The 12,587-nt window shown below is 44.2% G+C and overlaps 1 protein-coding gene and 1 long non-coding RNA gene across 2 annotated transcripts; one reads left to right on the forward strand and one right to left on the reverse strand.

The window, feature by feature from the left end:
• Positions 1 to 337: 337 nt before the first annotated feature.
• tlcd3a (TLC domain containing 3A) lies at positions 338 to 9,556 on the reverse strand. Its single transcript, XM_049742615.1, has 5 exons — positions 9,166 to 9,556; positions 7,257 to 7,343; positions 6,041 to 6,260; positions 4,128 to 4,223; positions 338 to 3,973 (listed from the first exon to the last, which is right to left on the reverse strand). Exons 1-5 carry the CDS (start codon positions 9,285 to 9,287, stop codon positions 3,689 to 3,691), a joined length of 810 nt encoding a protein of 269 aa, XP_049598572.1. The 5' UTR covers positions 9,288 to 9,556; the 3' UTR covers positions 338 to 3,688.
• A 1,202-nt stretch (positions 9,557 to 10,758) lies between these two features.
• Positions 10,759 to 12,398, forward strand: LOC125982247 (uncharacterized). The gene is made up of 4 exons (XR_011088188.1): positions 10,759 to 10,880; positions 11,160 to 11,259; positions 11,707 to 11,979; positions 12,175 to 12,398. It is a non-coding gene; the product is annotated as an uncharacterized lncRNA (long non-coding RNA).
• Positions 12,399 to 12,587: the final 189 nt, after the last annotated feature.

The following is a 12,587-nucleotide window of genomic DNA, read 5'->3' on the forward strand; positions in this document are numbered from 1 at the left end:
TAGACATTACCGTGTGTTTACTTGTTGTTGTTTTTCTGGTCTATTGCTTAGTTGTGTGTATTATTGAAGTTTTAAAAAAAAGAAAAAAAGGATCAGAGATTACTTCACTTAAAAGAACTGGAATGCACATCACTAACGTGTATCCCATTTATGATGCTCCACGGCTTCAGTTTGAATCAACAGTGTCCCTTAGTGGCGGGGATGTCAAACTACAACATGAACAAAACGTCAGAATATGTGAAGAATCGTTCGTTTCAAGTGACGGGCGTCCTTAACTTTTTTAAAAATGTATAATTTTATGATTGATGTCGAATGACAAAATGAGACACACACATGGTCAAAAGACTATCAAATCAATTTATTGATTTTTTTAAAGGGGTGCCCAAGTTGAAACGGTATCTCTCACATTTGTTTTGTTTCTCACATTTTCTCATAATGCAATCCAGTCCCCAAAAATATCAAGCTACAAAAAACGTCAAAGTTTGCCATTGACCAGTGAAAATTAAAGAAAACATTATAACGCAATCAAAAATAAAGCAGGGGGTCGTCGGGGCAGGAAGTGATAAAAAGGTTGTGCCGGCGGTGCGTTCACTGACCCCGAGTGTGTCTGGGAAACCAAGTTAATTCTGAGAACGCTACAAATAGTCAAAACAACAGGAGAGCACAGCAACCAAATGTAAGACTTTGATAAATTGAGTAAGTATATCATTTCCATCAATTAAAATAAACACCAAATAGATCAAAAATCCTAAAATTGTAGCTTAAATGTCAATAAATTAACCGGGGTCAGGTGTCAAAAGTTAATACCACATATTTTTAAAATATGCTATTGAAATGATTGCCAAGTGTATGCATAATCCAGGATATGCTGGTGATGATAAACACAAAGCAACAACCTGTAAATGCCGCCTGCCGACTTCATTCCTTTTTTTCACAAGGCACCGGGAACCAATTTTGGCTCGCTGTCTGCGGATCCCCCTTTCCTCACATCACAGCTCCGATAGTTGTGCATTTTCTCAGAACATCTGCATGCACATCATATCATAAAACAGTAATGCCGTTGCATTGTTAAAATGCATGAAACTCAGATACTCAATGCAAACATTTTAGCGCGCAGGCGACTAAAATGGAAGAACGAGCGCTGAGGTGATAGTTGACAAAATGAAAGGGCTTGACAATCACAATCCCCAGAATCAGGATGTTAGCATCAGTCGATAGTTGACAACACAGCATAGGCCCCCGCGTTAGCTGGTCTAGCATCAGCTAACCGTGATTTATTTGTAATTAGCTTGTCACTACTGAAGGTTATTGAATATTTTCATTAATGCTAACACCTATCACGCCGCCCTGTAGCTGCCCTAAAGCCAATGACATCATTTTTCATGTTCATTTTGACATAAATGGGAGGATCCAGGGGTGGAAAAAAAAAAAAACACCTGTATGTATTGTTAGCAGCCTTTTGAAGAGATGGTTTACTGATATTACACAAAAGCTACAATTGCTATAAATATAAGCATGTTCTCCACATTACTACCATGCTAGGATGAACTAAAGTGCCCAACAGTCTTTGGTTTGCCAACCAGTAGAATGACTTTAGGAAGAAGTAGAAGACTGTGTGATGATAGTTTCCCATCTGTGTTGTCACAGTGGCATGATACACTATCAACTTCCGAAGTTATCTTCTTCAAACCCTGAGCAGATAGGTCAACTTAAGACGATCGACAAGAAAGGATTAATATGTGTTACACTATTCAGATTTGTGATTTAAAGTCAGCGCTTGGACTAATGTATACAAATATAACGTATTATGGTGCATAAATAAAAGGTTGAGGGCCTTTTCGACAAGCTTTGCCAAAAGGCTGTGTGGAAAAACTCAAGATCGGCGATTATCTTTGTTCAAAACAAATATCGAAATTACGGCAAATAAGGCTACTCGACGGCAAATCTGCGTCAAGATTTTGCCACCGGCATTCAATAACTAATAAGAGCAATGTTTCGCCTGGAATGCAACATGGTAAAAGGACCGGAAATGCCGTCAACAAATTGCTCAACGATACAAACCAGGGCAAGACTTAAATCAAATGAACTTGACATTAGTCTTGTAAACATGCGCTGTTAACATTGTTTTGCATAGATTCTAGCTTTCTGGAAGGGGGGGGGGGGGGGGGGGGTTAATACAGAGCCCGTTAATGCATTGAGTCAGTTTGTCATCTATAAAGCTTTTACAGTATACGACAGAATCCAAGTGAATTGGTCGTGTAACTACCAAACAGTGCAGCATTCTGAAAATAAAAGTTGTAATCTACGATATGATTAGCGGTAGCTACGAGTCGCTGATAACCCGCATCGGAGTCAAAACAGAATGTGCCTTTTCTGCACAACCGGGCAGGATATTGCTCTGTTATGGCTCCGATTGAAATATTGCTGAGTCGGCTTCATCGCCCCCCCCCCAATTCCAGAACAGCGACGTAGGGCGGGCTTAGGGTAAAAGGGGCTAATGATAATGATAGATTCTGCTTGTGTCAAGTAGTTTAAAGGTTAAGATATATTTGTGATCATGTAAATCTCTAAAAACCTGAAAGTGTATAAAGCCCTCAAAGTCTTGCCAGTGGCTTGCACTAACCAGCTAACACTAGCTCACCTTATTGCTCTTCTGAGGCACCGGCTTGGCTTATCTTAGGGCAAAAACTTCATAAATATTAGCTATCCAGTGGATCATTCACGTTAAAATCGATTATCCTTCATCTAAATATATGGACGACAGAAACGCCTAGCATACAGTGCTAATACTGTATATACCCTGGATGCTAGCATTGAGTCATCTTCGCTTAATACTGCTTATCACATTTCAAAGAAACCCCTCTCTTGTCTGTGCGATTAAAATCTGTGTATAATTAGTCTTCTCTGGATTCAACTAGAAAATACATTTACAGATTTTTCACAATTTGAATTTTAGGCTCAGATCTATGTATGTTTAGAGGAAAGAAATGCAAATTACCTGCAATATTTCAATCCTGTTTCAACTATTGCATATTGGACAAGCTAATGTATCTTCCATACATTTTATTTACGACTTGAGTTTTTATATATTATTCATTTTCTGCTGTATTTCTTATTTTTGATCTGAGCCCACAATCTGTAGCTTATTATCCATTATTTTGTGCAAGTTTGATTAACCTCCCAAAAATACCCCAAATGAGTCACTTTTTCTTTTTTGGAAATCCAATTGGAAACGAAACTAACGACTGATGCACAGATTGATAAAGTGAGTCGGCGGAAAGACGACGACAGAGTCGCCACTCTTTCCAAAGAAAACGATACAAATAAATACCTGTCGTAGCGACCGCACGTTCGCACTGTAACAGACCTTCACTGCAAATGGATAAAGATTGTGTCCATCACGCGTTTGCTCTTCTTCTCGTCCGGTGGTGTGAACCACCGGCGAGATCCACAGCCGGCTGGACCAGGCTTGAAATGCCAAACATCAGTAGTAGTTGCTTGAGAGAGAGAGAGAGAGAGAGAGAGAGAGAGGTCCGCTGTACGCAGCAGATTCCAAACTTGAAGGGTGAAATTGTGCAAGGTGGGGTTAGACGCCGCCGGTCTTCCTGGGCTACAGTACAATGGTGGGCGCTCAGATAGGAGAAGTACAGTAGTTGCGTTAAGAATGCGTGTCGACGCTGGCCGGAGATCACTGCTTCTTAACCGAGGGCGAGGGCGGCTGCCGACTGCGCTGGTACAGCCGGTAGCCCTTTCGGCAAAGCAGGACGAACCAGTAGACCTGCGGCGCCAAGATGCAGGAGTTGCCCAGGTTGGAGGCCAGTGACAGGTGGAAGGGCACAGCGTAGAGCGGGATGCCGTAGTGGCGCCCGTAAGCCCAGTACATGTAAGGGAAGAGTGCGATGCGGCACGCGAAGAAGGTGAGCAGCACCATGCCGCCGTTGAACTTGTGCAGCCAGCCCTCCTGCAGGCCCAGCTGGAGGGAGGAGAGGAAAGTACATTTGTTCCCACTTCAAATTAGGACGTGTTCATAGTCTTGCTAAGATATGAGCCAGACTCAACCATCCACATGATCCAAACTTTTGTAGAAGATAAAGCAGACAAAAGATGGTGTGCCCGTGCCGCCTCACCTGAATTAATATCTTGCCCAGGGAGACAAAGGGCGTGCTGAGCTCGGTTAGAAACAAGCAGCCGATGAAGAAATCTCCCTGGTCCTTACGGAAGAACTGAGGAATGGAAAGAAAAGTAGAGAAGTGGGAGGAGGGAGGCAAGGGGGGGCATCACACGCCGGTCAGGAAAAGCAAACATAAGCTTGGTTCGTGGAAAATAAACACAGCTGGCATCCAAGGACAAGCTCTGGGAGCATTGACTACATATCTCATGAAACACTTGATTCGGGATTGAAAATAATAAAAAACAACATCATGGCATCTAACATCTCTTTTCCATTGAAGCCTTTAACACAACATCCCAGCTAATAAATCTGGGCTCCATTAAGACGGCTCGCTTTCTAACGACGGTCGTACTTCCTCGGGTTTATAAGCTTTCTCGCGCCATTAGGACGCCATCCAAGACTTCATACCGGGAAAACCAATCTGGCTTTTATGCAGACAGACTGCTTAGACGTAATTAGCTTTACTATAAGTCGGACAACAAACACATGTTTGTTTTTTTTGCTGTTGTGCCCTGAAACATTAGCATGTGTTCCTCTGCAAATTGTCTAACTTCACTTTAACTGGTCCTAAAACTCTGAATGGGTCCTTGATCATCCATTTATTAACCCGAGGGCTCCTGAACAGTGATTATTCTGGAGGTGGTTGCCGCTCGCGATATACGTCGCTTTCTATTGTTTGTTTTGTGCCGCCGCTCTTGAAGCGAGCACGCTTGGCCTCTTATCTGGAGAACAGCACAAGCAATTGAAGCAGTGACACTGAACATTGAATTGAATACAGCCCCCCATATGGCTCAAGCATGAGACGCTTTTCAAATATTGACCACCGTGGTTAGCGACGCCATCTGACGAGACGGATACTGAGACAAGGGACAAAAGCTAGTAAGCTAGCTAGCTCACTGCAGATGAATAAAAGATGAGCTTACTCTGTCATCTGCCCATGAAAAGACTGCCGGGAACTTAACGCCGCAGCTACCTGGGTGGACTACCTCACCCTCCCCCCCAGGGAGAAGTAGTCCAACCGTGGCCTTCGAAGACGGGTGAAATTCACACGGCGCCTTTAATTATGAGCTAGTTTGCCTGCGGTCTTGGAGAAGAAAAGGATATTTGCGGATTGATGCTGGCCATCTGTGTGTTTGTTTTCCCAGCACGCTAGTTAACCTGTGTGCCAGCCAGTAAGACGCGTGACACGCTTAATCCTCTCGCAAAGAGAGTCTGAAACACTCACCTATTTTAATATGGCTCTCCTTTTAAGGCGAGCCAGGCGACGATCGGTAAATCTCTCGCACGCGTGACTTAACTCGGGGTAACCCGGCGAGATGCCATGTTGTCCAGCAAAAATGTCTAGGACCTTTTCTGGGCAAGGAATTTTTGTGAGCGTGCTATGACGTTTCAAACCTGACACTTTTCAAATGATGCCAAGTTTGACCAGTTTGAATTGGCAGACGGGTGACGAGTTAAGAGAGAACGATTGCAGCTGCAACTAAATTATGTAGCGTAATGCGATCGCGCTGCTCTTCTTTTCGCACTCCGACAAGCAAGCATGTTTCCATCTGCTCGACGCTTCCCTCCGCAAAATGACTCAATGCTCATTTGATTGTCGCAATCAAGTGTTTTGTTTTTTTCCTGAGCTTTGATTCTTTGGCGGGAAGCGCATTCACACACTTGAATAGCAACGCTTTTCTTCTGGAGGAGCGACTTCCTGTCCATTCTTAGAGCATCCATCTCCGGGAGCGTTACAATTGTAGGGCGGCGTTTTTGTTCCCCGAAAGAATCTTATCAAGAATCAAAGTCATTTCTGCCGGTGGACCATTCGCGCGATGGCGTGTTCCGCAAACAAAATGTGGTTAAGAATTGGGCCGCTTGGCTCACCAGCGCGAACGGCAGCAGGATGGTGAGCAGGGCGATGTGATGCAGCACCAGCAGCGACTCCCGCCGCACGAAGGCCTTGATCGTCGTCAGGGAGTGGCGCTTGAACTCCTCGTGCCCTTTGACCCGGAAGCGGTGGTAGTGGCTGAGGTACATGGCCAGGAGGTCGTACGTCATGTAGGGCACGCCGTACCAGATGACAAAGTGGGTGGCTAGCCAGTGCCTGGAAAAAGAAAACGCGTTTGGGACACTCGCCTCATATTCCATATGAATGGAAACGTCTTTGTGGGAAGGTCAGCGGCGGTTTTACGAGTCGGACTCGCTTGCGGATGGATGAGTGCTGCTTGGCTGCTAACTTGACATTTGATGGCGAGGTTGGAGCGTGTGCCCTTGCCGCGGCAACCTTACATAAGCGCATAAGGCGGCATAATAAACAGCTCCCATGATCTAACGAGCGCCGACTGACTATGGGCACGGTTAATTACCCGGACAGTAAAGCCGCAGGGGCAGAGCCGGGTCGCTGCCCTCTGACCTTCGCCGGGGTTCTTCAGCTCTTAAGGTCATCGGGTGGCGATTCCGAGCGCGGTCAGGTACAACAAACAACGCGGCTCGGTAGGACTCGATTGGCCGAGCCGATGCCACTATCGCTTTGGCTCAACTTAGCCTAAAGCTGCTGTTGACAATATCTTCAAGGCAAATGCATCTTTCACAATCATCCTTTAGGTCTTTTTTCTTGAGGTCGTCGTGATGTGGAGTAAAGTGTTACGCCCAAGGCCGGAGGCAGCGACAGATTGTGATAGGGTATTAAGCGTAGTCGGACTGCAGAGCATGTGTTTGATAAGCCCCCCCCCCACCCCCCCAACACACACACACACCGGCCTTGTGCGCGTCACAGGACAGCAGAACTGAGCAGCGCTGTGAAGGAATTAAGCCCACAAGGGGAGGGCAGGAGAGAGGAGGGGCCTGTGGAGATTAGAGGCCTGAAACTGGGACTGCCCGGGTCTGGCCGCTGACTCAGTAGGATTACCAGGCTAGCATTACCTTACATTCACACTTTCCTAAAAAAGAAAAAAAAAAAAGAAAAAAAGGGGCCCGCCCTGCTTCAAGCCGAGCATAAAGTTTACAACCAAGCTAGCTGGCATAAAGACAGCCGGAACAATCCGATTAATGTTACACGTTGCGGGCAGCTGTTGCGTGACTCGACAACTAACTAACCAACCTGTCATCGATGACGTTGCCCCTGCACGACGACACCACGACCACTCCCGCTGTGGTTGCCATGACGGCATGGATGGACGACACCAACCTGAGGAGGAGAAAAAGACACACGAAAATGATAAGAGCCTACAAATTCTGAAGGGTCTTACAGCAGCCGCGCTAAGGAGATTTGAGACATTCCTAGCAATATTGTCACCGTTTCGCTACAGACTCCAAAAACTATGGCGAGATGTTGAAACAATGGCTAGTTTGTCGTTTGGTGAGCTGAAGCTGCCGTGCTAATAATCTGTATTGGCGCACCGCCACTGTGGTCAGGTGACGGCCCGACGACCAAGACCTCAAACCTGATCCCAAGTCGACCTACACTTAACATACTTTTGTTTACATTTAACCCTCAACGAGAACCAGATTTGTGCACAGTCCGGTCATTGTGTGCGCGCCAGCCACCCTGCCCTGCCAGCATGACCACAAAGCAGCGAGAGTGGAGGGGAACAGGAAAAGGGCAAAGAATTCCTCGCCGCCTTGCTGGGTAATTCGCTCTTTCCTGCCACGCAAACCTCGGCTCGGCGTTCACTCGTGGCGTGCCGCTTGCTATTTCACGTGCCGTCACACTCAGAATATGTGTGGGGGGCAAGGCAGCCAAGCAAAGAGTACATCGGAGTACAATCAAGCCAATTGAGCTATTCCCATCGAGAAAATCCACATAACTGACTTTCACATAGAATCTTTGGAAAAAACGCTGGTCAAGTATTTTCATGAGAAATTGCGCTGTATATGAACGGTCTCCTCCAACTGTAATGTATATATGAATTTCTTTGTTTTGGTTGTTCAACAATCTAGACAACAGCGCCATCAGAGATGTAAAGGCCAGCGGTATTCTGGAGATGCCAAGGAGACCCACATTTGCGTGTTCCAAGGATTACACAAGATGAAACCAGAACCACTTGTGGTTTGTTCCATTTGGGAAGTGGTCAAACCTTTGGGGCCATCAAAGTACACAATGACTCCAGGGCAAGGACGTCAGGGTTAACATTTTGTTTCTCGCCCCATAAAACAAGCAGCGTGACATGGCCCTCGGCGGGAACGCTCGGCGAGAGAGAGCGTTTTCCCGTCAGATGAGCATTAGTGGAAATAGGGAAGCATTATTCAGGGAGGAGGACACAGCTAACTCAGCAGCAGCAGCAGCAGTGAGCCCAGGCTTGGCTCGGAAGAGGATTAAAGCAGGGTGACTGCGGACCAATGAGCGCTCGAGTGCACGCACCAGTGTGCAATATGAGAGCTTGTCATTCGACGATTATTCTTTAAAGTCGTGATCGTGGCAATCTCAGATTCAATTGCAGATATCCGCTTCATATTGACTTGGATGACCACTTTAAAGCAGGGAGGGAGGGAGGGAGGGGGTTACTTAATTCAGAGCCATACAAAATGTATTTGTATGCTGAAAAGAAAATACATGAGCTCTGTTAGAAGACAAGCAGTGCAGAAAACGGATGGGTGGATTTATTATTTCCTTTTGCCATTATGAGCTTTTTAAACAGTTGTACTGCATGAGAATTACATAAGTGAGGTGCAGCCGGGGACCCCACGTAACTCACGGGCTAGGCTACCTCTTTCAGGTCTTTAACGTAAGCAAAGAAGCCGTCACAGAGATAACTTTATTTTTTTCGATGAACGCATACGGTCACGAGACTTGGAAGCCAACGTTCCTAAACAGCGCCGAGTTGGAACACAAAACAATGGAGGAGAAACAAGCTAGCTGAGAACGAACGCTCGTTGGACAGCGACCAGAGCAGACCAGACCAAAACCCCCCGGCCCCCCCTTCCAAAAAACAACAACAACCATAAACCCCGCAGTGAATGAAGCAAGAAAACACTTAGCAACATAAGAAAGGTTTTTGTTTCCCCCTCACCTTTCGCTGACGAGCACCACATCGGCATCACTCCAATTCTTGAACACTCGAGGCAGGATCTTCCTGAAGGCGAAGAACAAGCCGGGGAAAACTACGGCGCCACAAGCTAGCACTTGCAACATCTTGACCCTTTTTTATATTGATTCGGGTTTTTTGTTTTTTTGGATTCTGTGTTTGTTTTGGGGTCGTCGCTTTAGAAAATAAAAATCCCGACTCGACTAAACCCTTCTGCTTTTCGACGACGCTTCACATGACACGCTGATGCATTCCGTCGTCTGGCCCGAGCTGGTGGTGCTGGTGGCGAGTTTTTAGTCCACCACCATCCGGGACGAGGTTCTCCTACTTGCTTCGCAGCAGCAGCACCGCTACTGTGAAGTTAACGGGCGGAAGTACATCACGCTTCCTCCCGGGGTTTCAGAATAAAAGTGTTGTACATTTCCGGTGAGGTGATTTGGCATTTTGACAAATGGCCACTCGATAGCGCTAAAGTACAGAAAGCACAAAGGCAAATTTGAAGTCATAACTTATTTCTAGTCATTTCTCGGGCAGTTTAACTGCAACTGATACACAAAATAAAAAATAAACAAGTGAATAAAAAATGTACAAGTGTGTTCGGCTTTTACATCTGCCAAAGGTGGCTACTTAATTAATGAGTCAAAATATTCAGGTTTATAGATTATAGATTCCATGATGATTTTAATTGCTTTTTGTTTTTGTGTGTTCATTTAAGAGTGCAGTGAGACATTCAATTGTATTTATCTCAATTAAAAAATGGAATAAGCAAAATGGCTTTATTAAATAATAGAAACCAAAAACATACAACTATCAACTAGGCACAAATTTCACATTCATATTATATAAATGACATTTAAAAAATAACAAAACACAACCAAGTATAAATAAGAAAAAGTACTGGAAATTTTAAACATGACTACCTGATGTACGATAACAATTTGGGGTTAAAAATTGAGCAACCACCAGGCAGGTAATATGTTGTACAGTTTTTATGATAGCAACTTCTCCCTCAGTAAACTTAGTACATGTATTTCTTTATTGCTTTCTTATTGCCTTTCATCAAGTGTTAGATGAACTTTTCATTTTGATACAGCGCTTCCGTTAGATCGATCGGTCTACTCAATGAAGCCAACATTTTTATGGTTTATGGGGAAAGAGGTGTGTTTACCAGTACTACTAGAAAACGAAACTCTGTGTGCTTTATCTGTGACCAGCTTGTAAAGCAAACAAGTTCTTAAATGACTCAAGTTCACATTTTTTTTTACTTTATTATTTTTACTTCAATGTTGGCATAGATTTTCATCTATCCATCCATCCATTTTCTGAACCGCTTAGTCCCCACGGGGGTCGCGGGCATGCTAGAGCCTATCCCAGCCGTCATCGGGCAGTAGGCGGGGGACATTTTTATCTATATCCTCACAAATTACATGAGATATCTTTACAAACAATTACATAAATAAATACAATTCAGATGAGATGATACAGCAAAATGGTTTCCATTTACTTCTTTAAAAAAAAAAAAACGTAAAAGTTATCTTGCGCCAACATACAGCAGCAATGAGGAAGCACTAAAATTCCAAATATAGTACTTGTGTAACATGATGACGGTTCAATAAGGGGAGAGTCTTGGATAGTGGCTGTTGATAAAAAGAGCCTCGCATAGTGGCAACCACAGTCATCCTGGTGTCCAAGAATCTCAGGTGAGCTAACCTTCCATTGGGGATGCTTTAGGGTTCTGGGTTTTGCCAGAACCCACATGGCTTCTACATTGGAAGGGTTTTGTCATTTTGATGAATCTGCAACTGTAGCTAATATCGTTGACTAGCAGAAGAAATTTCGGATAGGCTAAAAGATTTGGGTTTAATGTTCTACAGCAGGTTGTAAATATCTCAGAATTACCTGGCGAGTGATTGTTTGTGGGTTATTATACCAATTTGCATGGTAAAGAGATTTTTCTGGTGTCGTTTCTTCTCCTGCAGAATTTTTCTTCTAGACTTCTCCTTGGTTTTCTTTCCCCCAAGACTCTGAACAGGATGAAATTGGATCTCCTCACCCTGACCTTATGCCTCCTCTGTACAGGTACGATAATACAAAAATATTTCTTTAGAAATCTGAAAAAGGAAATTGACCAATCTTTACATTCAAGAATGTTAAAAATGATATCCATTTCAAGGAAAGGTCAAGAGCAAAGGTTGGTAGCATTTCCTCAAGCCAAATCATAAAAATGCCAAAGCTTATCATGTTAGAAATATCAAGATTGTTTTGTCAAAAAAGGGTTTGTCCTTTTCAAGAATTCACTAATAGTCACATATTAAGCCGTGCGTGGGATCAATGCCTCACTCACATATTTCCTATGAGCCGGCTATACTCACGGTACTGACATGAGTGGCGTCCCACAGGAGTCATGCATGAGTACTCCCACTATTTCTCCAAACACATGAAAGTAATGAATAATTGCAATGAGCTGTGCTCTTAGCGGAAAAAAATAAATAAATTCACAACTGCTCCACAAATTTGCGTCAACAGCCATGCTGTGCAGAGGGCAGACCACACCTGCTCCTGGAACGAAACCACCCCTTCCAGGATCTAGCACGCCTGCTCCGGGCTCGACAACACCAAGTCCAGGTTTAACTACACCCGTTCCAGGCACTAGCACGACTCCATCAACGGCCGGACCTACGCCACCAAAAGAGACTAGCCCTGCCACTGAGGGTAAAGGGCCGGAGGGATCTGAGGGGCTCTCAGACGGCGCCATCGCGGGCATCACAATCGGTTCTATTGCCGGCGTGGCTGCTATCGGTGAGTCCAGTTTGAACTGAAATGCTTTCTTTGCTTCCTCAAGGACACGTGAGCAAGCTAAGGGATTTCCAAATTTCCGAAAAAGTTTAGATTGATAAGAGAAGCGCATCAGGAAGTAAAAAAAAAAAAAAAAAAGCCATATTTAATAGGTCAATACTTATTAGCAGACTATGATAATAAATGTTCTTCTTTCAGGCGGTGGTATCTTTGGAGTCCTCAAGTACACTGGGAGAGTGTGAGAAGTTAAGACCGCTGCGTCACTTCTTATTTTCTATGAATTATTTGCTAATGAGAGAAAAAATTGAATTCCATTTATACAGTATGTGTTCAGGACATTTATTTGCACTTGTACATTTGAATTAAAAGGGCTAATTGTGCACGACTGTGTTTTTAAAAAAAATAAATATTCCTTAATCTCGTGTTTGCCTCATATTATTAAGCATGACATTTTGGCTACCATCATAAATTTGAGTTAGTAGGCTAAAGTCCAGCTGTACATACTATAAAAACTTTCCTATAAAGACATAGAACACACATATCGAAACCTTATTAAAATCGGTAAGTCCAATATAAGACCATTAGATGAGGTGAGCCTTCGTCACTCGTGT

This window comes from Syngnathus scovelli, chromosome 15 (genome assembly GCF_024217435.2).
Source record: "Syngnathus scovelli strain Florida chromosome 15, RoL_Ssco_1.2, whole genome shotgun sequence".
NCBI lineage: Eukaryota > Metazoa > Chordata > Actinopteri > Syngnathiformes > Syngnathidae > Syngnathus > Syngnathus scovelli.